Source organism: Augochlora pura, chromosome 10 (genome assembly GCF_028453695.1).
Source record: "Augochlora pura isolate Apur16 chromosome 10, APUR_v2.2.1, whole genome shotgun sequence".
Classification (NCBI taxonomy): Eukaryota; Metazoa; Arthropoda; class Insecta; order Hymenoptera; family Halictidae; genus Augochlora; species Augochlora pura.
Window position 1 is genome coordinate 26,205,397 of NC_135781.1, and position 24,720 is coordinate 26,230,116.

A 24,720-nucleotide genomic window follows, 5' to 3' on the forward strand; every position below is an offset into this window, starting at 1 on the left:
CGAAGCTTAACCCTGCGCACCGCGCGGTTTTTCGTTTTTACTCTCGACAAGGCGCGGCGGCGTGCATCGTGCTTCTCCGACTGAATCTACGATGCTTCCAAAAAGGGAGCCCAAGAGGTGCCCAACATGTAGACTTATCGTAATAATCACGGCGATATTTTAAAGTTTGGAACTTCTACTCTCGTCGCGCGTAGTTAATTGGTAACGCAGCAAAAGTCACCGGCGCGTAATACTTCGCGAGAACAGTGATTTATTCCAACTTTCCACCATTTCTGTTATGACGTACGCTTGACTTACGATATTTATTCGATTATTTTCTCGGAAAAGATCTCTACGATCTCGACGATTTTAAAATAAAAATGGTGAAACCGAGCATTTTGATCGCCATGGTAGAATCAGTACTAAATGCGATAATAACCAATGGGAAGTTAAACGTGCGACTTTTTTAAAAAATTCTACAGATTCAGGAACCTCTCGAGACTGAACAATTTGTTTATTCCGAATCCAACTGTCGCGGATTTGAAGATTGAAGTTTCCTCTTTAAAATGATCACTTAACAATTGACGTACGATTTTTCAAAGCCATCACATGCAACAATAATGTGGATCAGATTCGATAATTCATTTCCACGCGATTTCAGATAATTGTAACTGTAATTACGCGTTTCCAGAAAAGTTAAAATCTTCGTTTCAAGCTTGAATTTCGCGGAGATAAGTTCCGAGCGATGCCAGTCGCGTAATAATGGCCACGCTGTATACACTACGTTCTGTTATATAGGGTGTTGCAACAGTATCGATTACAACCAGACTGCAGAAACGAATTCTGCAAACTCACCTTACCTCGGCGAACAATTCCAGCCGAAAGAGATGAAATAAGTTAACGATATTCAACAAAACTCCTTTGCCTGAGAGTATTATGCAACGTCGCTTTTGATACGTCCGAGCAGTTCCGTTATAACTATTGACTGAAAATCATGATGTAGGACTTTGTATCTGAGAATTAAAGAAGTGTTCTTTTAGTCGGCTCGCTAGATTCGATAAAAGAAACTTTGTTGCTTCCTATAGCTATTACGCATATACACGTACACTTAGATATTTTATGCATTTATGGCAGAATGGTATACAATTGTAGTGGCAATTTCGAGTAGCCAGATACATATTGAGAGAATTTATTATTCTCAAACTATAAAAATTATCAAAGAAAGAAATAACTTGCTATTTAGTTCATTTTTCTCGCAATTGATGCAGACAATATTTATTTTCCACAAAAATCTTCCACAACAAATTTTTAATTATTTTATACCATCGAACACATTGCGTAATTTTCACGTAGATAAGATCACGTCTACTCGGTCGACCCTAATCGTTAGTTTATAATTTAATTATCTGTAACACAGTCACTCGAACGTTCTACAATTATTACTGCCGCGGGTACTTTCGTCGGAGCAGTTCATTATTCGTTCGATCCCGCTGTAATCGAAACAACGCTGCGCAGGAATAGCGTCTTGTTTCGACTTGCCCCGACCCGCATATGCGCCAGACGCATCCTGGTGTAGCGGCAATTAATCCACGTCCCATTAATGAAGAGGAACCGCCCGCCGCTGCTTGTGTTTTTTTTTCTCTCCGCTGCCCACGATATTGTTGCTGTCCCTTTTTGTGTGCGCAGCTATCGAATTAAGGCGTGGTCGTGAAAAAATATAATTTATTTGGCCGGCGCGTTTCGGGCACCGCCGAGCGCGCGCGCGCCGACACTTCGGAAACTTTCGTAGCCGGATCCCGTCCCGGAAACCACGCAACCGTGATTTTCTCTTCGAAAACTTGTATATTCGTTGGACCGGTAGTAGTGATCCGGGCAGGTCCCTGCCGCTAGAGGCGAAATTTGAATTTTAAATTAACCACCCAATGATCGAATCTTAATTCGATAGGAGATTAACGCGCGAGTGGAATCGACGAAACTCGAACTTGAACTTGCCCCGTTGAAATTCAAACTCGAGCTTGCCCTTTGAAATTCAAATTTAAATCTGGTTGTTGATGCTCGAACTTCGATTTGCATGCGATCGTAATTGATAGTAATTTGATAATGAGTTGATAATAATTTAATCGTTCAATTGAATTTGAACGACAGAAACTTAAAGGAATTCGTACAATTAAAGTATTTCATTCATTGGAATTAAAATTGCAAAGTAAACTTATATGACATTGATTGCTTCTGCAACATAGTAGAAATTAAATTAAAAAAAATTGAATTTTAAACAATTATGCTGACGCGAGAATTAAAGTGTTAACAGTGTCTAATTAAAACCGTGTCTTCTAATGGGAGAATTTATTCAGCGGGAAACTCCAGGTAAAAACTGATCGTTGATAACGAAAAAGTAAGAAAGACGAGGGTCAAGCGACTTAATTTGAAACAGGAAGATCCCCCTATCGATTAAGTGTCCAAATTCGAAGCTAAAAATTAGTCTGGCACAGGTTCGCATTAGAGAAATTGTAATTCGATTTCGCGTTCGAGCTAAGTCACGCGCGTCGGACACGTTGTTCCGCGGGTTCAAGAAACAGGAAAAGGCGGGCCCGCAGCCGCAAAAAGGGTGTTAGAAAACGTATCCTTCCGTTCGAAAGTGAAGTTTTCCTACGGCTTGTCGTGACGCGCGGCTTGCGAATCGCAAGAATAACACAGAGAGCGTTCGGTGAAATTGTAATCGAATTCCAGCCGGAGGTTGCTCGTTGCGTGGGTCTCGCGTACGACTGCAACAGGTGGGAGTCGTTCGCAACCTGTTGCGCCTACGTCGGCCGTATCAAAAAATACGTCGATCCACGCGAACGTTTTCGGTCTCCCGCGGCGTCGGAAACCCGCGCGAGCGATTTCCGGTTCGCACGATCCACCGAACGTTTCTATTATCGCGTCGGATTCTTTCCCTGTCCGAGCTCGTTTAACAGAAACGGATCGGGACGATACGATCCACGATAAGCCGTTCGCTTATTAATTAATCAAGCGGGAACTGTCAATTAAACGACGGAGATACATTAAATCGGTCGCGGGACTCGTTCGACCAGTTCGCGCGATTTCAAGTAATTGAATACAGCGGGACACAGGATCCACGCAATTTGGATTTCGCGTGACGACGCGGCGGGCTTTAATCGTCGCAGGACCGTAATACTCAGCGCATAATATCGTTAAATAATGCTTCTAATAACACCGGAAAAGAACTACGAGTTCATCAACCCTTTGCTGGCGGACGCTTTTGAGATAATAAGAATACTTCCTTCGAAGCACTGGATTAGCAACGATTTGAATGATAAAAGAGACGAGCAATGTATTTTGATCTTCTGTTACAAAATTAAATTATATGATCGCGCATATTGGAATGAGAGATACAATTCTGATGTCGCTGATACGGCGATATTCATTTAAAGCGATTAATAAATGTAGAAAAATGTTTGGTAAACGTTAGAAGTCTCAAACAATTAACCAGCTTCGTATAAATACTCGTAACACGTTTAATTGCCGTACAAGGTGTCGGCTTTCTTTTCTACCACGCCACGAAACTTCGAACCGTGGCACATTTACCTGACTTTTATACTTAATTGTCTCGACGACTACCGACCGCTTTGTTGTGGCTACAGGACTTTCAAGAAAAATAGAATTTAGAGCATGACGACGCAAACCCTGACGGGATTCTGCGTGGAATTGAAATTAGCTAGCATCGGCATGGTTCGTCGGGATTTTTTCTTTATGTAAGACGCCTCTAATTGCCATGAATTTCGCGGGGAAGAGGGGGGGGGGGGGGGGGGCTCGATTATTTTTAGAAGGTTGCACGATCGGGTAAGAAACGGTCTGAGGCAAACGGCCGGGAATCCGTCGGGAATAGAAGCCTTTTACTTTCTCGGATCCCTGAATCGCGGTTCCAGCCATTAGAAATTTCTGTTATGCCAACGATGCGACGCGGCATCCGGTTGTTTCCCACTGTCTATTGCGAAAGCGCGTATAATTATTCTGCGTGCGCCGGTAACATCCACTAGACACCTCTTGCCAGGAAAAAAAAATGGTCTCCTCGTCGTGTATTACGAACGTTGCTCGCGTCACGGCGCAACGTAACCGGCCGCGCAGAAGAAAAAAAAGAGAACCAGGAATGTCGCCCCGTGAATCTCCTTCGCGGCGAAATTTATCGATGACCTATCTGTTTGTCGCCGCGCGATGTCACGAGTTCATTTTATTATTGAATCTGCCAATTATCTGGGAGAAGCAACCGCGTCGGCTACTGGGCACGTCTACAACATTCCTGCACTTGTAATATAATCGTTCAATAATTTAGTAATAATTTGTAATAAGTCCATAATAATTCATTAATCATTTTATTTAATATATAACGTAATAATATTAATAATTTAATAATAATGTAATAATATCCAGTTATGGCTATTTTTAATCAGAAGACAGATGTGTTAGGAATATTTGAAAACGAATAGTTCCATTTCTACTATTTTCCTTAATATCCAATTCATTAGTTAATCATAAAATATAAATATTAAAATATAAGTATTAAAATTTAAATATAAAATATAAATGTAAGTTACACAAATAAAATATAATTATAAAATATTGTTCTCTGCAAAATATGATTCCTTCGAAATTATGTTTTATGAAATCGATATATAATTTTCTCGAAATTATATTTTATAAAGTCGAAATATAATTTTTACGAAAATATAATTTATAAAGCCGGGATATAATTTTTTTGAAAACCGAAGCGCTTCTTCTGCACATATTGTACAGTAAATCGTAAACGATCTGTTTCTACAAACGGTTGATAATCTTCTTACAATGTAGAATATATTTCGCAGGAAGAGAAGCCTTGGGAATAACAGCGGCCGAATAATAGTAATCTCGCAGCGGCATAATCAGTCGTTAAATAACCGCAATCGGTAGAAGAATGGCGGCCGTTGCACTCGACGAAGAAAGTGCATCGCGGGAAATTGGATCAGCCGGTAAAAGTGCGCAGCGAAATTATGTCTATCGAGACCGAATCTAAGTGCATGCATGGCCGTCGTCGAAAGTGAAAGCAGTATCGTATTATAGCAAATTTGCCGGATTATGCCGCGCGGCTCGTCCGCAACAATGACAGTCGAATGATCCCCGGCGACCTTTGCGACCCGTTAAATATCAAACGTACCACGCTATCGCCAGCGTGCCGAATTGCAATCTGCCGAGTTAACTTTAGCCTGATATCCAGCGAAAATATTTTCTGCTGATCGGTGCTTGTTTGCAACATCGATCATTCGACGTCGCGTTCAACAATTTATGAATATTATCCCTCGCTGGGAAACTTTCTAGCATTACAGAATTTTAGCGGTGTTTTCTCTGTTCTAACATATTTGTCATTCTAAATTCTCTCTAATTTTTAAAGAATCTTACGTTCTAAATTTCAAAAAGCTCGAAATACTAAATTTCAATAAACTTGAAGTATGAAATTTGGAAAAACTTGAAATACTGAATTTTACAAAACTTTACGTATTAAATTTTAAAGAATTTAAAATCGCATATTTAAAGAATTTTAAATCGTAAATTTAAAGAATTTTAAATCATAAAGAATTTTAAATTGTGAATTTACAGATTTTTAAATCATAAATTTAAAAAGATTTTTAATCGAAATTGTAAAAAAATATTCAATTTTGAATCTTTTAAAAATCTTATTTGTTTCTCTTTGTATATCCTATTTCATCTAAACCTTAGGGAGCGTCTGCATAACAATGAAAACTAGCCCGCGATTTCACACCGATAAATCAGAGTACCGTCGTCGGCCGGGGGGTTAAATTGTTCGAAGATCGTCGTTTTACGGTCTGAAAGTGCAGGAACAATTGGTGTTCGGTTACGGAATCGGATGAAACAACATTTTAATTCGAGTTCGCAGCAGAGGGAATGAACTTTCGTCAATTTAGCTCTCGTTGTCCGTGTAATTGGCGGCTTGGAACGTTGCGTCGGTAGAACGAACTTATTCATTTCGCCGAAGGAACAGTTTTTCTCCCGGACAAATTATGGTATAAATCACGATACGAGTTATAAACTGTGGTTCCGCCTGGCAGATATCACGGGGCCTCGCCGGATAAGCCCGGCACAAGCGAAGAATATAATATCGCGAAAAGAATCAACGGCGACCCCTAACATCATTATACATTTGATTCGTACAATTAATCTTCTCGATAAGATTCCAGATAGATTGAGGCACTTATGCGTGCGCCTCTTTACCCGGGAATAATACAGGCAGATTAAACATAATTGACCACTTTAACAAATGTATGCAGCGAAACTGTTCAATTATTTTTTAATGCCTGCGCTCCGCGCAAAAAGGAAACAAAATCCTTGGCCTCGAGGCTCAGCTGAGCATAAATTAGCAAACACCGTGCTTCGTTTGCTCTAAATGAATTTGTTATGACAAGGAGAGCACATTGTAGCTTATTCGAGGACAATACTAATTCATTCAAATAACTTAATAATCAATTTCAAACTTTGTGAATGCGTTTGATAATCTTTACAGAGTATATACAAATTGTCGTTTTGCAAAAGAACGATTTTATCCAATGTTACGACTGGTTCTGATATTGTCAGAAAATCAATTGCTGTAGCTAGTTTATTGCAATAGTTCATTTATTACAGTTTAGTGCAAGTATAATATACAATAAAACAAATATAATATATAAGAAAAAATAAAATATATTTTCGTAAACTTGAAGATACTTTGTATATTCAGAAGCTAAGACGAAATAAAAGAACAAATAGAAAATCATAAATAATTATTACGAAAGAACTGCATACAATGTAAAAAATACACGAAAAGTTTTTCTTTTGATTATGCCAGATTTCAAGTATAGATCTTCCAAAGAGATCGCGACAGCTAACTGGAACGATTTTCAATCTGCACGAGCATAATCATATTAAGTTACTATTGTGCTCGAATATAAGATTACAAAAACGAGGTAGAAACGAAAGGATTATGATTCACTTCGAAGCGAATCGAAGTGTCGCTACGAATTCTTTATTACAGAGAAATGGAACGGTGATGCGAGACGAACTCGCGAATCGTGAAAAATAAAGACACGCGGGGCAAAGTGGAGTAAGAATAAATCACGGTTGACCCAGGTGCCACGTGAACGGGTTCACGGCTCGGAATCGGACGCGAAACATTGTTGGGGCTCGTGTCCATATTTGATTCTGGCCGGCGCGTGTTAAAACAGGCGTCTTGCGAAACGAGGACCGGGCTGTTGCACGAAAAACATTCCAAAAACGAGTGAAAGTGCTCCCTGACGGCGTTCCGCGCGACACCGCGATCAGTTTGTAAATATTACCTGACCGTACGAGGCTCGAGTGTAAATATTGTAATTGAGTAATCGAGCCGTGCCGCGCATTCGAGACCCTCGGTGTCTCGTGTAATCGCACGATTACGCGAATTCGATCCCACGTACGCCGGCGACGACGAGCTTCGACGAACCGTCGCCTATGGAATCGTTGTCTTTATCTTTATCGCGGGATCCGACGATGATTCAATTAACGCTGATCATCTGCCTCTGCTCGCCGGCTTAAACTTTTATTTTATTAACCGTGGTCAGACTTTGGCAATATTTTACTTGGATCACGGGCAAGCGATAAGTAGACCGCGAATTTCGCGTATTTATGATAAAAAATTACTGGGTGAATTACCAAGCAATAAAGACGTTGGACGAATTAAGAAATGTTCTTATATTCTTCTCAATTTATTGAAACCATTGAGGGGAAGTATATTTTTTATTTGATTACTTATTCCTTAGAATCGATTCAGAAGCTTCTTATCTTACATGAAAATCCATTCTCTAGTGGTATGGATTACCGATTACAATTTTATTTGATGTTATCCAATAAATGTACAATCGGATGCTTTGTCTAGATAATAATTTGTTTGATTGAGATTTTATTTGAATAAAAAGTTCTTTGTTCTTCGAATGAATGTCTATTTGCACAGAAATGAATACGGAGTAGAATAGAAATTATAGATTATACAATGTCTTTTGTTAGTCAATTTATTTAGTAATTATCATAGTAGAGAAACTATAAAACGAATGTCGATATTAGTCCAAGAAGTATTAATATAATTAAATTAATATAATTTGAAACGCGAAGGAGAAAAGGATATTTAATTTTCCTTCATAAAATCGACATTATATTTATTACAATCTAAAATATACAGACGTACTTGTTACAGTTTAATATGATTCATTCAGAAATATGTTTAAAAAATCATACCTATTTACTAGCATCTTTACAAGTACACTCGTGCTCAATTTAATATTAACAATTTATTTTAATTTAATACAAACGCTTCTGTTTCATCGTCCACGATTTCTAAATTGCTAAGAATCAGAATTGCACGATGCAGTCAAGCGAGTCGTCTAAAAAATTTCACGGTTGTTTAAATTTTCCAAGGATCGTTCTCGGTCGGAATCACGGCGGATGTAGGACGGAATCGAGCGATTCGAAAATCGGGTTCGGCCGGCGGCTAACTGTTCCGTGGACGACTCGAAAAGCGGGACCACGGTAATTACCGCTAATCGCGGCCAACTAATTGCAACTAAATTGAAGCAATGAGATCCACGTGCTCGATGCAGGCGCGGCGCGAACGCCGGGCGTCGCGTCGAAAGCAACGTCGTCGTCGTCGGCTGGGAACAGTCGTGTTCGTGGCGCGATTAACATTGGCCAAGCGCGATACAAATAAGGTACCGTTGCACTCGCTGCACGCCGCATTCCGTCGTCCCGGCTCACGGATTGACACTGACGACCTGCATCGTCTAGAAATCGAAACGTGCCGCGTATGCGAACAAGCTATCCGGCGGCGCGAAGTGATACACGCGTCTCCCGTCATTCTTTCCTTCTTCTACACGCCGTGAATTCCTCCGATCGATCCACCGGCGTCCTTCGTGCCAGCCTTTTTACCCGGTGAATCGTAGATCATCGCTATCTTTACGATATCGAAATTATTTATGTTTCTGGGAAGTATTTCTGCGTTCCCGCGTGATCAGAGGCCGGACTTTGCGAATTATTTTCTGAGAAATTGAACGACGAATTTATGTGAAACTTTGTGGACTCATTTGTCTATGTTCGAGCTGCATTCGTGAATTTTTGTACACCGCTAGCGTCAAAATTGTGGCAATTATGCACCGAGAGAGTTTGGATTCTGCTGTTTGAAAAAAAGTATCTTTAATACGTGTTTTCTCGTGGTTCGGTACTCTGCAATTTTTTATTTTGGATACTAATTGACGTAGATTTATGAAACCTAGGAATTTATTTACGTATACTTTCGCTGCGTGAATTTTTGCACGTTGTTAACTTTAGAGATGCGATAGCAATCTACTCGGAAAACTAGTAAAGACATAGAAAAATCTTAAACATTTTCCTTTCGATTCTTTTTTCATTTAGATCGAGATTTCATTGATTTATCCTACAATTTTCTTCTTGCCTACAGTGAAATATTGTTTATCACTGTCCTCAACGTTCCGATTTAATGGAATCCATGTGCTTACGCACTAGTTTTTACGAACGTCGGTTTTTCTGGTCGTTAATGCACACCTGTCATAATTTCCGTTTGTTTCATTGTTAACAACCTTCTCTTATCCGTTTCCACACAGCCGATCTATAATCTACCAACGTTTATGTTATTTGTAGAATCACGTGCAGCCAATTCTGTCCACACGTTGCTAAGAACGGAAAATTAGTTGGCGAACAGGTCGTCGATCTAAACGATAACAGGCGATCGCGTTTAACTATTGATTAGCGGTAGAATGTGGTAACCGTTGGCCAAGTGCACTTTTCGAAACGATCATTAACGCGGATCGAGCCCCGCCTTTCAGTTTCCGGTCTCTTGTTTCCCAGGTTTTGCAACGACGCCGCTCCTCGGGGGGAAAATTGACTCGGGTGTTGCAATTTCGACCTGCCATTTTATCGCTGGAGTCGCGGAGTCGCCAGTTAGAACAGATTTTTCCATTTGGACGAGAATCGATTATCTAGCCCGGCCAAATGGAAGAGTCTCTTGACTTTGTCGTAGAAATCCTCCGACAACATGGATCGTGGAACTAACAGGAAAATATAAAATATAATTAAAGTTATAATACATGAAAATGGAAATATAATATATAAAAATATAATATATGTATAAAAAAATAATATAGGTAAAAATTAAAATATAATTATACTTGATTATAATTAATTAGGTCAAGTGTTAAAATAGGTCAAATAATGAAATAAAGGTCGCTATAAAATTGAAAAATCAATTTGTCCCAGAAAAACAAATTTCGGTCGAAATCAATACGTTGCAGAAAATTGGGCGTTCTGTTAAATAAAACGCATACGGATTCTTTAATACTGACACGCGTGTTTAACTTAACTGGCGTAATTGACGAGAGAAGATAAGGGAGCCATTACATATAAGTGGCCCGGCTTATCTGTTCCACTGTTCTTCAAACTGTAATTATTGTAACCTAATTACTGTAACATTGTCGACTAGCGGTGTACATAATTGCCTCTATCGCGGACGAGCATCGGAAGCGTGAATATATTTAATTGAAACGTTAATAAACCTCACCCGTTCCCCTCGGAGCGCCTTCTTCGAATAGCAGCCAATGAAAACAGAAATAGAAATCGTAGAATACCGAAGAGCACGGGCGCTGTAACTATCGTGAAACCACTATAGATAGACGTCTAAGTCCTCGTTCATCCGACAAAGATTAATCTGCTTGGGAAATGATCGATCCGAGATAGTCGTACATCACCGGACAAGGCTGAAACAAAATGATGCTAATCGCAATTCTACAAACATCAACTACCGATATCGATCTTCGTCGAGCACCCGTTGATAATGATCATTTAATCGCAGGTGAACACTGAGGAGATTCGAGCAGTTGTCGCTCCGACCGGGTCCGCTTCGACCCAGGATTTAGAAAGCTGTCATTCGTGTACCGAGTTACATATTTTGAATACTTTGTGAAATATGTTGGAGTAAATTAAAAAATAAAATTATAAATGACTCTAATAATAAGCATTCTCAGTTATGTGATTTTTAATAATAGTTTTAAATTTTCATTACTATTCCTGCAATTATTATTAAATTGTGTAATTTTATGTAACATAAAAATGATCATCATGAATTGAAACAGATATCAATAAAACAAAGATCCCATTCTTAATTAGATGCTCTCAAAGTCTTTCAATATTCTTATTGTCTTAAATCCTCAGTCTAGTTATTTTTACTCGTGCACTCAACACTATATCGTATAACAAAAAATTCATTCTTTTATGAAATAAACGTTATTGTTATTATCGAATGCTTGCCTATTAATATTAGTACTTGTTTCTTATAGTAAAAATGACTTTTCACCGGTATGTATAATCAAATGAATAAAAATAGGCAGCTCGATCGCAGCCCCCGTGGGTCGCGATCAAAGTTGACTCACTCGGTCGTGACTCATTTCTGTGTTTCCGGGTGTCTGTGTTCGGAAGGGAGGCCTTCGGATCGGTCTCGGGTCTCGGCCGTAGATCCGCGACCTTATTCGACGTGTCCGACGGAGAGCCAGGCGCTCGCCAATTATCGGCGAACAACGAGGCGACTACGATGGCCTTCGGTTATCTCTGGGTCAACCGAGACACCGTGTATCGATGTACCGACAGCGGTTCTTAGAACGCGGCTAATTGTAATTCAAATCCGAGTCCCCTCGGAGAGCAGAGCAGAGCCGAGCCGTGCAGAGCAAAGCAGAGGAGAGCAGAGCCGAGGTCCCGGTGCACCGGTGTTGGCTCTCGCGGTCATCGTCGTAGCCATAGTCGCGGTGAGGCCACCGTTCAAGGTCCCCGGGAAGCTGTCCCATCGAGATCTCGGGTTCTCCGACCTTGGCCACCGGAATCAAACGATAATTGCGCTTTTCACTCGCCGGGATCGGCTCGCCGCGCCGATCTTATCGAGGATATTAAACGATCGTATTTCACGGCGCTGTCTACCGTTCGAAACGGATCTAACGCGCGTAGGCGAGGCCCGAGTGCATCGACTATGATCTACGACCGGCTCGCACGACGGAAAACGCACGCTACGGAGGACTCGGCGGCAGATAATAGTCGTCGGCGATGAGTAACGCTGCGACATAGGTCGTTGAATCCTTTTGTTTCGCCGGGTCGCGTGCAGAGTTCGCGAAAACCGAGCCGACGATGCCCCCTCCGCTTCTCTTCGCGATTTTTAACGCTGCTTCGGATAGAAATAGTAAATTACTCTCTCGTGCTTCTTTCCCGGTATCATTTAACACTAACTGTCATTTGTAGGTAATTCGATATGGTTAATTGTTCAAAATATAATATTAATTTCTAGTCCAATCTATTCAAAATTGGGTAAAATTATATTAGAGTGTTGAATAAAAATGAAGACTGACGAATAAAATTGTATTCGACACTGTTGAATAAATATTTAATCGAACAAAAGTTTATCTGAATAAAATTAAATTTAAATAAAAAGTCCGAGTAGAATTAAATTCGAATAAAAAGTTCAAATAGAATTTTATTCGAATAAAATTATTTATCTCGGGTAAATATTTTATTAAACCTCGCAAGATGTAGAATATTGAAAGAATAATTAATGTCTATCGTTTCCTCGCCAAGACTTATATAAATCAACTTGACGCAAAGACTCGACTCCATCGAGCATTCTTTGCTATTTTTGAAAGTACAACAATAATCGACTCTTAACTTTTTCATCGCGGAGGTTTTTAACTATCTTTGAGCCTCGTTCTCGACGCTTTGTCCTCCTACCAATTCTTCAATTACATGATTCAGGTCGACAAGAGATGATGCTCAAGTTTCTCGCGCACGCATTCGGTGTTCTTGTTCGAATTGCTTAGATGAACGAGAACCGGCGGTGTAGTGTTCCACGGCGTGATTTTTATGCTTGGTTGTTTCAGATATGGCACAAACAGTGCTTCAAGTGTCAGGGTTGCGGGATGATCCTAAACATGCGGACATACAAGGGGTTCAACAAACAGCCGTACTGTGAGGCGTAAGTAAAACAGCCAGTCTACTCCTTTTGTTTGCCTGTCGCGCTTCCGAGTTTATTCGGGACGCGCCTAACCCATCTATCTGCTTCTGTGCCCTAATCCGTACACAATATTATCTCTGGATTATTTTGGAAAACGTAATGGATCCTGCGACTTTCTTTCACTCCGTTCACCCTTGCCGTTGTTTCAATAAACGCTACATTTCTAACGACAGCGGCGTATACAAATTCGAAAATATAGCTCAGATCTGCGCAAACGAGCTGGTAAAATTTCAAAAAATTCTCTCGTTTAGTTTCCTCGATAAAAATCCAAAAAGTTTATTCTTTAAAAGAAGCGTTAATACTTCGAACTCCAAACTTTGCGCGTGTTACACTAGTTTGCATCGACTTAACAGCTTCAAAAAATTTCTGTACGCGGTTCAATCGTTAAAAAAATATCCTGCAAGCTGTGTCAACAATTATCTGTCCAGTTGTCGAAAAAATAAATGCCCAAAGTACGCTTTCGCGAGGAGGAAACGCGAGTCTGTAAAATCGTCATCGAGTTTGTCCGCGGTCTGCGACGATTCGCGCGTGTAGACCGCGGCCGGTATCATTGTCCTATGGCGCAATTTACTGGCTAATAAACTGCAATTCGACGGGACGCGGGCTTTCGAGGCGTGTTGCAGACGGGAGAGAAGGTCGGGACTCGGGACCGTTCGCCTGCGAGCGGTATTGCGAGTCTTTTGATAGTTAAACGCATGCCAAGCGTGTCGATGTAGCGAAAGCGAGCGGTCCTGCGGTCAGGATAATATACGGCTGTCGTAGCTTTCCAAGGGATCCTCCTTTTATCCTCGTGGCTCCTTTCAGCCGCCGCTCCGGCCCGCGCGTGTCCTTGCCGTGGCCGCGGTAGCGGTGCATCGCGCGGCTAACAGTAACGTTTCCTTCGTGGATCCTGGTGAAAGGATCCGAAGCGCCGGGACTCTGGATCGGCCTGTAGATCTGCTTGCTTCTTTCTCCTCTCTCTCTCTCTCTCTCTCTCTCTCTCTCTCTCTCTATTCAGACTTCGGACAGTTCTCCTCTTTCACCTTCTACGTACACGCCACGGCTATTCTTCGTGTTCCTCCGAGAAACGTTGCAGCTGCTCCTTCGTTCACGGCAGAACCATCTATTTTTCACGAAAATGCTGCCAACCCATCGGCCAGCTATTTATTTGGAAAGAAAATATAAAAATATCTCCTATACATCGTAATTCATATAATAAAATTGAGTAGATAAAGGTAAAGCAAGTCAATAAAATGAAATAGAGTAGAATATAGTAGATGAAATTTAACTCAAACAAAATACCATGATGAACAGTGTAGATACACTGCGCACGCGTGTACGTGTGCATAAATCACATAAACACATCGTAACAAGCTGTTAGACGTGCTAAAGTCATCGTGTCAGACGCATGGAATATAATAGGCCGTACCATAAGTTCGTGCGGTATTAATTTCGATTTAAATTTCCCGCATAATAATTGCCTAACAATTATGCCTATACGTCATTCGATAGCTTTGGTCTTCTACTTTGCGATTGTTTGTCTATTCTTTTCGCGCGAGTAGTAACATGATTAAGTTTTTACAAACCTTATCGTGTTAGGTTAACAAAAATGAACATCTCCGACATGTTTTTCTATACGACTAAAAATGTTCATTCATGTTAACCTAACACTAGTTTATTAAGTTTTCGGAAACTTAATTCCTTCATTAGGGATTTAATTATTTGTCTATACTGCTATTCATTGAGATTCTGTTATTAAGACCCTTCCAACCTAATATCTCTACACTTCCAGTTGTTTTCTAAAGATAGTTCATGGTTTCGAACGTGTAATCCACGTGGCCGATCGATTAATCTAATTTCTTCACGCGAAAGTTGTTTGTAGGCTGAGTCAGTGTTCCTCAGCTTTCTTAACTTCTTCAAGGATAATGGTTCGTAGAGTGAGTCACGAGAGTGTTCGAAGGTTTTTTCAGTGGAATGCTTGATGCTGGATCAACGCAAATACGTCGGAGGCGCCAGAAATGATATTTCTCTAGCCTGCGATGCTTGCTGGGAATGTTCCTGCGCCGGCATTTCCAAGAAATGTCTCGGAAATTCTGAGTATCATTGAAACGCGACAATGCTCTCGCATTCTTAACCTCTTTCCTATCAGTCTCATTTATATAGAAGTTTTTCGCGTTTCATAGCGAATCGAGAAGAATCGATCGATCAAGCACAGAACCGACTAGCCGCGGTTTAATTGGCGTTCGATGTTCGCAGTGATAATTCACGCAACGAGTTGCGCGATCGATCGCAGAATCGAGAAGCATTTTTGGGACGGTAATTACTACCGGTTTCACGGATGATAGATGACCCGACGCGCGCGCTTCATTTACGATTCACGCCCAGGAAATTGTTTACGATGCCACCGAGTAGAAGTTTCTGTTAGACGTTATTTTTAATCGGCGATAAACGATACTTTTATTTCGCGGCTTCCGCGGCTTAATAGCGACCCGATAATACCAGCGTCCCGTAGTCGCGGCGTCGTTCGCTCTGACAAAGTTGCCTCGTCCGCTAATCAAACGCTCCGGATAATTAGAGTCTTTACCGGCGAAGTCTTTAATGCGTTCTAATAACGCGCCGTCCGATAGAATATTAATGTGTCGCCCGTTTCGGCGAGTCTATCTGAAACCGGCTGATTAACGAGCCGCCGTTACGCGAGCCGAGATCATCCTGATTACCGCCGATTATCGTTTCCATTTTTCCTCGTTTAAAAAGTACTCAATGTTTCAAATTATCGTGCCGCGAAATTTATTATAGCCCCGTGAGCGAGTGGGCGTTGGTAAAAAATCGGTAACGCTCGTGGGTTTGCGTTTAGGAACGGAGAGTCTCTCTGTGGCCTCGATAGGCTCAATTGCCGGATCGATTATCTAACGAACGCATCCGGTCGCACCGATCGGTAAGCTTTCCACTGATAAATCATCGTCGGACGATACCATGGAATTGATTTCAAGCCATGTCTAATTCCGACTCGCCGACGTACAGAAAATCACGGTGCTTCGCACCTTGCCGAGGGCTGAGGGAACAGTGTGAAGAGTCTAATGCTGTTTTGTGATAACCACGGCACAATGACGTCAGATCTGGACGTATTCGAGATACTATCATTTTATTATCATTTGAAAGAATTTTTTGAAAGAATCATTTGAAAGAATTATTTGAAAGAGTTGTATGAAATTAATTTTATGAAATTATATGAAAGAATTATATAAAATTTGTATTAATGATTTGAAAGAATTATTTCATTTCAATATTTGAAAGAATTATCTAAATAAATTATTTGGAGGAATTACTTGAAAAAATTAATTGTAATAATTATTTGAAAGAGTTGTTTGAAAGAATTATTTGAAAGAAATACTTGAAAGAATTGTTTGACAAATATGTATATTATTTGACAAAACGACCCGACGGTGCGCTCGGTGCGTTCGAAGCGTTTCTCGCGTCTCGCAGTATGGCTAAATAAGGAGCACCGGTCTCCCGGATCGGCGACGACTTAATTCACGAGCGGGAATAACCGATTGATCGCGGTTTCTCGCGGGCCGGTCGCATCGGCATGCACTTATGCAGCGTTTCGCCGTGGAGCGGGTCCGGTGACTCGCGGAGTATGTATTCCGCTCCAGCGTCCGCGATGACGAAATCCGTTTCCATCGCGTTTCGTGTCTGCATTTCTCTCCTGTTACGTGCCCTCGCGGCCCGCGTAATTCGCGTGACGCGTGACGCGTCCCGCCATTCACGGCCGGAAAGATTCTTCTCGGTGGTGACCACGGGGAAGAGGGCTCTGAACGTTTCATGGAACCTCTCCGGACAATTGTCGGATTATATATATGTACTCGGGGAACGGGACGTCAGTGATCTCGAAACGATCTCTCCGCGGAGCGAGATCTTTTTGATCCCTGTGCTCGAGAATTCGCCAGCGCTTTGTCAGCGCTACTGCCAGCTTTCTGCCAGCTTTCTGCTTCCAGCGACAGCGAAACCTTTCATTTTGTAGCAACTGCTCGGTTGAAATGTGAAACTGACAGCAATGTGTAAAATATAATTAAACATATCATATATAGAAGTATGGATAAGAATATAATTAACCTTTTCACTGCTGCAGACGTATATTTATGATATATGATTATATATTGATTCGTGGTATTTATAAAAAAATTTCACTTTCCGTAGTCTTCATATAATTTATAATATAAACAGTATACTATAAATGCAAGTAATATGCTAATAATATAACAAATCATGTTTGCGTTACTTTTTTCACTTAAATCGATGTTTATTTAAAATCCTGAAGTGATAGATCCATTTTGCGACTGAACTTAAAATCAGCGCGTTAAAATCTACAGGAAATTATGTATAAATGTTATAAAAAAAATTCAACTATGCATAGTAATAGATAAATCACAACTTCGAATATTTCCAATTTAACATATTTCTTCAACGTTAAAAAATGTTCTTACTATATTCTCTCAACTTTTTTCCTACCTCTGCAACAATTCAGCTTTGACGCAAGAAAGAGATCGTCGCTTTATCTCATTTCTACCAAAAAATCAGTCACTGACTTTCTCTGTTTCTCAGGGAAAATGGTTGTTATACGAATTCATTGCCGATGTGATCCATGTAATTAGACTTTTGAGTAGTTTGAGTAGCATTTGGAAATTTGGGGGATCGTGTGCGGAGACAGGAGCCAGGCGGTGCATGTGTCAGCAATGCGTGTCGAATCGGACGAGATGGGCCGAATAAGCAAAGCAGAACACGTGTGAGTCGTGAGTCGTGAGATTCATTCATTCGTCTGGCAGCCGCCCCCTCGAGGCCCCGCGCGCACCCTCGCCTTCATTTCCCTTGCGCTTTATCTTCCCCCTTTCTCGCGTCTGTCCATCGTTCATTTAATTTTTATAAGCCCGTATGTACGAGCTGTGCTGTGACACGATGCACGGTACTCGATGATGACCTCTTTCGTCGGCATCGGCCACAGTCTCGTGGAAATTTTTTCTCGGATCTCACGGAAAATATCCAATTCACCGTTTGAAATTCACCCTCCGATCTTTTATCAGCGTTGCTTCTGAATTTCCTAAAAATAGTGCATACAATAATAACGCTTGAACAGCGGAGTTTTTTTGACAATAATTTAACAGTGTCATTTGTTATATTATTTGTTAATTTGTGTGACAGCGTATCTTTTGGGATACTTCTAGACACGTTGTTTTTCTTATTAAACTTAATGCAGCGTGTAATTATTTGAATTAACCCTTTTGAAGTCAAGTGACGACTATAAGGAAGTACTAAACATTGTCATATTATAATTTAAAAGTAGATCGAGTTCAAATGGCTCCAATTGCAAGGAGTTAATTGTCAGAAACTAGATATTGACTAAATTATAAATAATGTTTAACTATAATATTACCATTTTATACTGCTCAACTTAATTATAGCATATAAAAATCTTGATAAAAATTGGCTCACTTTGACTGACGATACTTCCACAAAAAATCATCACAAGATGATGACTTTTTTTTAAATTAAAGCTTGAAACCTTTACTTCAAGATAGTATTTCTGGATTTTAAGTTTGATGCACCCTCATCATTGTACCCCTTTAAATGTTAGGCCAGTTTCGTCATATTGAAAATTGCCAAGTTTGACTAAATGCACAAATTATGTAAAATTTTTATCAGAGGCGAATGTAAATTTAAAAAATGATAAGGTTCCTCGTAGGATCTTTCGAGCAGCATTCTAATTTCGTCTGTCTGCTCCGCGATCACTATGATCCAGTATATCCAGATACATAGTTCGCACTGGCTCAGGGCGTCATCGATGCGAACAACCTCGTTTGCCTTCCACCAGATGTTTCCCACGTCGTTGACCCACGAAAATAATTCGAATCAAGCGGGACAGTCCTCGGTGGATGTACAGTCCGGTGAATTAATGCCTTCCACGTTGAAACTCGAAGTTTACCGCTTCCGTAGCGTCCTGTGGGATCCTCTAATCTGCTCGTGTTTCATGTTCATCGCTGTCACGATTAGTACGTCGTCGTTTTGTAACAACCTCTTGCCTCCTGGCAATCCAGTCGGACATGTTACCATAAGCTTTCGCCCTTAGCAATCGTTATTTCCCTTCATCCTTATCTCTTTTGCGATAATGTATCATGCCATTTACAGAAACGTATAATATTAGTTACACGGGTTACTGTTCAATTACGATGGAAATCAGGCTCAGCTAAATTCGATCTGCAGTCAGTATTCGATTTCTCGTTACATTCTTTCTTAGTAAATTTAATATTTTAATAATTTAATAGAATCTAATATATAATAATTTAATAGAAATTAATGTAAGAAGAAGTGTGCAAAATTCACTGTTTTCTATCGTATTGTTCGGAAAGTAATGTCATGTTTTTATTAACAGAAATGTTTTTATTAAAAGAAGCAATCGTTCTGTAACTTTGCGAGAAAAAATCGTAGAGACTTAATTCAGCCCTCAAATTAAAGGGGAAAGTTCAAGCTTTTCAATGCTGTGAACGGCGTGTTCGAAAAAAATTTTTGTAATTCCGTAGAGGGCGTTAAACCTCGCATTATGACAATTTTTGGTATTTCAAACATGCCTTCAGATTTAGGATAATAAAGTCGTGAGAATATGCGATATGAAAAATTAGAATATTTTACCATAAAGTAGAGATTTCAAGCTTCAAATTGAAAACAAAATCACGATTTTACGATTGCTCTTAACGGAGCTGTTCCTATAGCTGTTCAAATATTGACCATTCGTCTGCCAAAAATTAACGATGCTTTAAATTTTACAGGGAGTTCCATAATTCATGATACAAATTAAATCTGGCAGATTTCATGACTATAAATGAGATAATAGTCAAATAACCAATTAATAATAAGTATTAAGAAAGCGTGTGCTGAATTGATACGTAAATTGATTTTTCTCGAAAACTAACTTTGCCTACCTGCTCCAATTTATACAGAGAATTATGAAACACTCTGTACGTGTCCTAAGTCGTTGACTAGTCCAGTGCCCCAGCGATTCTCCGCGTGCTTGAACGAGGACAAAGCGCGATCGAAATTGCGAAAACGGTCGAAGACACAGCGTGTAGGTACTGTTGTTACTTACAAATGCTCGTGGACACTTGTTCCGGGTTTGCGAGCCGTCCGACGCGCGCTGAATTAAGTACGTACGTACTCGGGTCCTACGGCAAAAGGTAACACGTGTTCCACCGGTTTTGCTCGACCGACTCCTCTTGATTTTCCCTCGCCACGAGATTTCTGCCGTTACCTAGCCTCCCATAACGTTTTGCTTCAAAGTATCAACGCTTGAAATTTCACGCATCAATGCGGACTGTCCCTTCGCAACCACGGCGTTCCTTAAAAGTAGCTTCAAGAAACGAATGAACGCAGCTGTTCTTTGTCGCTTATGCAGAACAAAATACAATTCTGGAATCAGTTTCAAATCTACCGGTTGCTTGGCGCGTGTAACGTAATAAACGAATTATGCAAGTGCCATTAAAAATTTTCATATCTTGTTTCGAAGCAATTTGAACGTTATCGAATTCGTTTATGTTTACGAGATAATTATTTGAAACTGTTTTTAACACTAGATCTATCGAGTCCTGAACACAGCCACGTATAATATTTTATGACAATGATGAACTTGAATTTATTTAAATTTCGCGTAGTTTCTGTTATAGTATACATTTGTACAAAGAAATTTGCCTAAAACTTACATATAGAAACATTCGTTTAGTATCAGAAATTGCAAAAGGAAAGCCCAGAAAGCAGTCATTTTGTCCGATTTGACCGGTCTAGTGTTGAAGCCTCATATTAACCCTTTGCAGTCGAAGCTATTTTAATTAGAAATCCAAAACATGTATTTTGATGTATAGTACTTCTATGTTATATGATTTTACTACGATTTAATCGTACAGCACACCTGCAATAATTACAAGTTTAACAGTTTTTTAAATATAAACAAATATGATACTGTTACAATTATTTTAGAAAAATATTGTAACAATTTTTAGTGGCGTGGGAGGGTCGCTATTAAATTACGAAGAATTTAGGTTATTAATTTAATATTAAGTATTATTAATTTAAATTAAGATTATTCAATGTACATTAGCGTAAGAAACCAGAAAGCAATATGTTCGATATATTTGTGCATCATTAAGACCAGTGTACATTAAAAATTAGTTTCAATGAAAAATCATGTACTGCTCATGCTCAAATAAAATCCGGCGCGTAGAACGATTTCGGTCGAATTCACCACTGTGCTCGATCGCGCGTCGGATTTTAATAAATCCCGGGGAATGATGTCATCGACGAGGCGGATCGTCATCGGTTCATCACGAATGAGTCACTTCCCCTCGTTCCCGCCTATTTCGAATGCTCGCGGTGCCTGTTCCGCTTTGTAAAGCGCGCGGTTCACCTCAGACGATGATAAACGTTCCCGAGAGCACCGCAAGACATCCGATGATTCCGATAATTCCGATGATTCCGGCCGCGAGAATTACGTCGGACACCGTTTCGCCGCTTTTACAAGTTCTTTCTCCTCTGTTTCCGCTCGTTTTTTCCTCCTCCCCCCTTCTCTGACTCTTCTTCTTCTTCTTCTTCGCCGTCTTCGTCTTCTAGGATTAGAGACACGCGCTTCCGCCGACAGTAACTCGGCCAAAGAATGCGACGATTAGTGTAATAAGACACGGGGCCGGCCTTTCAGAACAAAATCTGACGCGGAGGGAAACCCGAGAACCGTAAAACGCCGGTCATTACGCGTGTACGCGCCTCTTCGGAGCCATTTTCAATGATCCTCCCGGCGGGACGATTAGAACGGGTTTTTCGTAACGAGACAGATGATTCTGATACCCGACGGTTTCCTTTCGACTTAATTTTATGGTTGTCGCCCGAGCTATCGTCCCTTTCATTTTTCTCACGAGTGAGTTTGATAATTTCTTTCGACGCGCGGTCCCCCGATAGGAATTTTCGGTCCTGGAAAATTATCACTGGGTAGTAAAATAAGTTAATGAAATGAAATATCAATCGACCTCGGCGCTTTTTTATTCAATTCTAACTAAGAACGGAGGTTTAGAGATTTTATTTCCATTTATTTTATTTCTTCGCTTATTTATGTGTTTTATTTAAATCAATTTTTAATCTATACTATTTTCTTGGGAAAATTCGATTTTTAATTCTTAAAACAAAGAATCGAATATTTTCCATAGAATCAATTCTATGTTGAGTCGATGTTAAATGTTACATGTTAGATGTTAGGCTGTGGACAGTAGAGTTCTTTGACCTAGTTCGATCTTCTTCTGATTATTTCCGACGGTCCGAAGCGTCGTGTAGCCGACAACTTCATAGAATCGTCCGGTTACACAAGTCTCACGTTTGCACACGCGTTAGAAGACATTTCCTCCGCGTGTCGGAACAATATAGATGCGATAAGAGTGATATCATCGCGGTTAAGATATCATTAGTAAAATAACGAAGGCTTATGTAACGATACTTACACATCATTCCCTCGGCGCAAGTGCGTGATCCGCAATATCCCGTCGCGTTATAATAATAATAATTTGTTCGTGCACACGAGTAGGCGAACCCTTTATTACAATCGAATAAACACGAACACCGAGAAAAACAGGAAAAATGCAGAGAAAGAATAAGGATTTGTAATTTCATTCAGCAATATTTTCAACATTTTTTTCTAATGTATTTTCTAATGAATTTGTTGACAATTTTAATTAATTGTGAAAAACCAGATTTTTAGTTTTATTTTGCATTTTTCTCATCTATTCGTGACACGTGTCGATGCGTCGCATTTCAATGAAGTAGTAATCATCTGGAAAATGATTCGGACTTATCGCAAAAATCTACCATGAAAAATGCCATTCGGCGTACCCGTTCGGCCGGGCGTAAAAATGAATATTAAAGTCGCGTTTAATCGGCGCGCGATCGAGCAATATTACCACGGCGAGACGAGAGCAATAAATCGAAGGTAACGGTGATTCGGTCGCGAAGGAAAGACGCGTCTGTTAGGCGGTTTTAAGTGGCTCACGTGAGAAACGGCCACGGAGGAAGAAAGAGGCCGGAAGTATCGCCGTCTGTCGCGTTGCAGTTTTAACTTGGAGCAATTTAACAGCTAGTAGTAAAAGGGGTGGCCAGCGTAGCGTGACCCGGCCGGCCGTGCTCGGCTACGGTGAACCGACCTTGTCCCACAATGCACCTCCGTGCCCCACCATGTCGGCCGGCCTCTCGGACGTATGTAATTTTACAACCCTGTGTGTCACACGCGCTGCACTCGCCGTCTGCTCTGCAACCGGCCCGCCGGATTGCGCATTACAAGGATGCTGTTGATGGCGATCATGCTCTTTTTGGTACCGCCCGAGACTCGAGCCTGAGACGGCGCACAGTGGTCTGGCGATGCGGCGATCCATGGCCAAAATGATTTTAGCGTTCTCTCGAGATTTAAGGTTACGGTTAGACTGTCGATCTTTACGCGTTTATGGCTTCACCAGATTTCTCAAATGCAAGGAAATACCTAAATTAACAGGGTGCAAAGACATTTTTATTTTCTTTTTACGACGAGTAATATTACACTTGACGAGGGAAACTGTTCTTTATTTCCAAGTTTCGTAAAATGGCGTATAAATTCCTCTCGGCGCCAGCTAGAATATTATCCAGTTAATAGTGTTTATTAATATTTAAACTATCCACGTGACCAGCATATTTTGTAGAAATAACTTATTTCTGTAGGTTTTTATATTCCAATTTGTAAAAAAGTGAATACTGATCAATTTTCCTTGGAAATATGTTTTTTGCAAGATTATTGGGAAAGTCTGAAAAGTCGTTCTTTAATTTAAAAAATTTATTTAGCATTTATGAGAGAAATGCACAGGCGAGGAGAAACTTTTAATTTAAAAGTATTATTACATTTATTTCAATTGATTACAATTAAAAGGAGAAAATCCACTTTCATCTAACTTTCTTACAATCAATATAGACAATTTTTATATTCTGTGTGCATAAAGTTCTGCTGTCTACTTCTTACACAACTATCTAAATGAATTAATATCTTCAATTTTGAAGCACCAAGGACTTGTAAACCCATTATAAAAAAAACCCATAATACGATAGTTGCAAAAGTGACTTTTGACCATGGATCGCTGCATCGCCAGACCGCTGCGCGGCGAGCCGAGTCGAGCAGAGCCGAGTCAAGCCGACACGGTTTACACTCTCGCCAAGAAGTATCGGCGTGGTTCTTGGCCGTGTTTTGCTCGGATCCTCGGCTCTGAATCACTTTCGTTGCCTCTCATTATCTCCACTGCCCCGATATTTATTAAACAATATTCGCTCGCACTTTTTGCGAATCTTCTTCTGCAGCTTCCGACGCGTTCCTCGCCGCGAACGACTGCCGCGTTTGTGGTTTCATCGTTGCGATTTTAGCCGGGACACTCGAGAGCCGTGTTTTGCAGACATTACGAGCTTTGAATCGCGTCGCTTTCGATGTGGGCACACTTTGTGCTCGAAACGGACCGCCGCATTTGCAAACAGCTGTAGCACCGAACCACTTGGCCGCGAGGTTTTGCTCGCATCATGAGCTCTGAATCACTTGCATTGCCTCTTAAGTATCGCGTACAGCT

General features: G+C 40.5%; 1 protein-coding gene across 2 annotated transcripts in view; it reads left to right on the forward strand.

Annotated features, from left to right (window-relative positions):
* The window catches only part of LOC144475723 (LIM and SH3 domain protein F42H10.3-like), a 49,188-nt gene that overhangs the window by 5,951 nt on the left and 18,517 nt on the right, over positions 1-24,720 (forward strand). For both annotated transcript variants that reach the window (XM_078191908.1, XM_078191909.1), the window contains exon 2: positions 12,954-13,048. In XM_078191908.1, the coding sequence (XP_078048034.1) occupies positions 12,954-13,048 (95 nt within the window). The remainder of the gene's footprint in view (positions 1-12,953; positions 13,049-24,720) is intronic.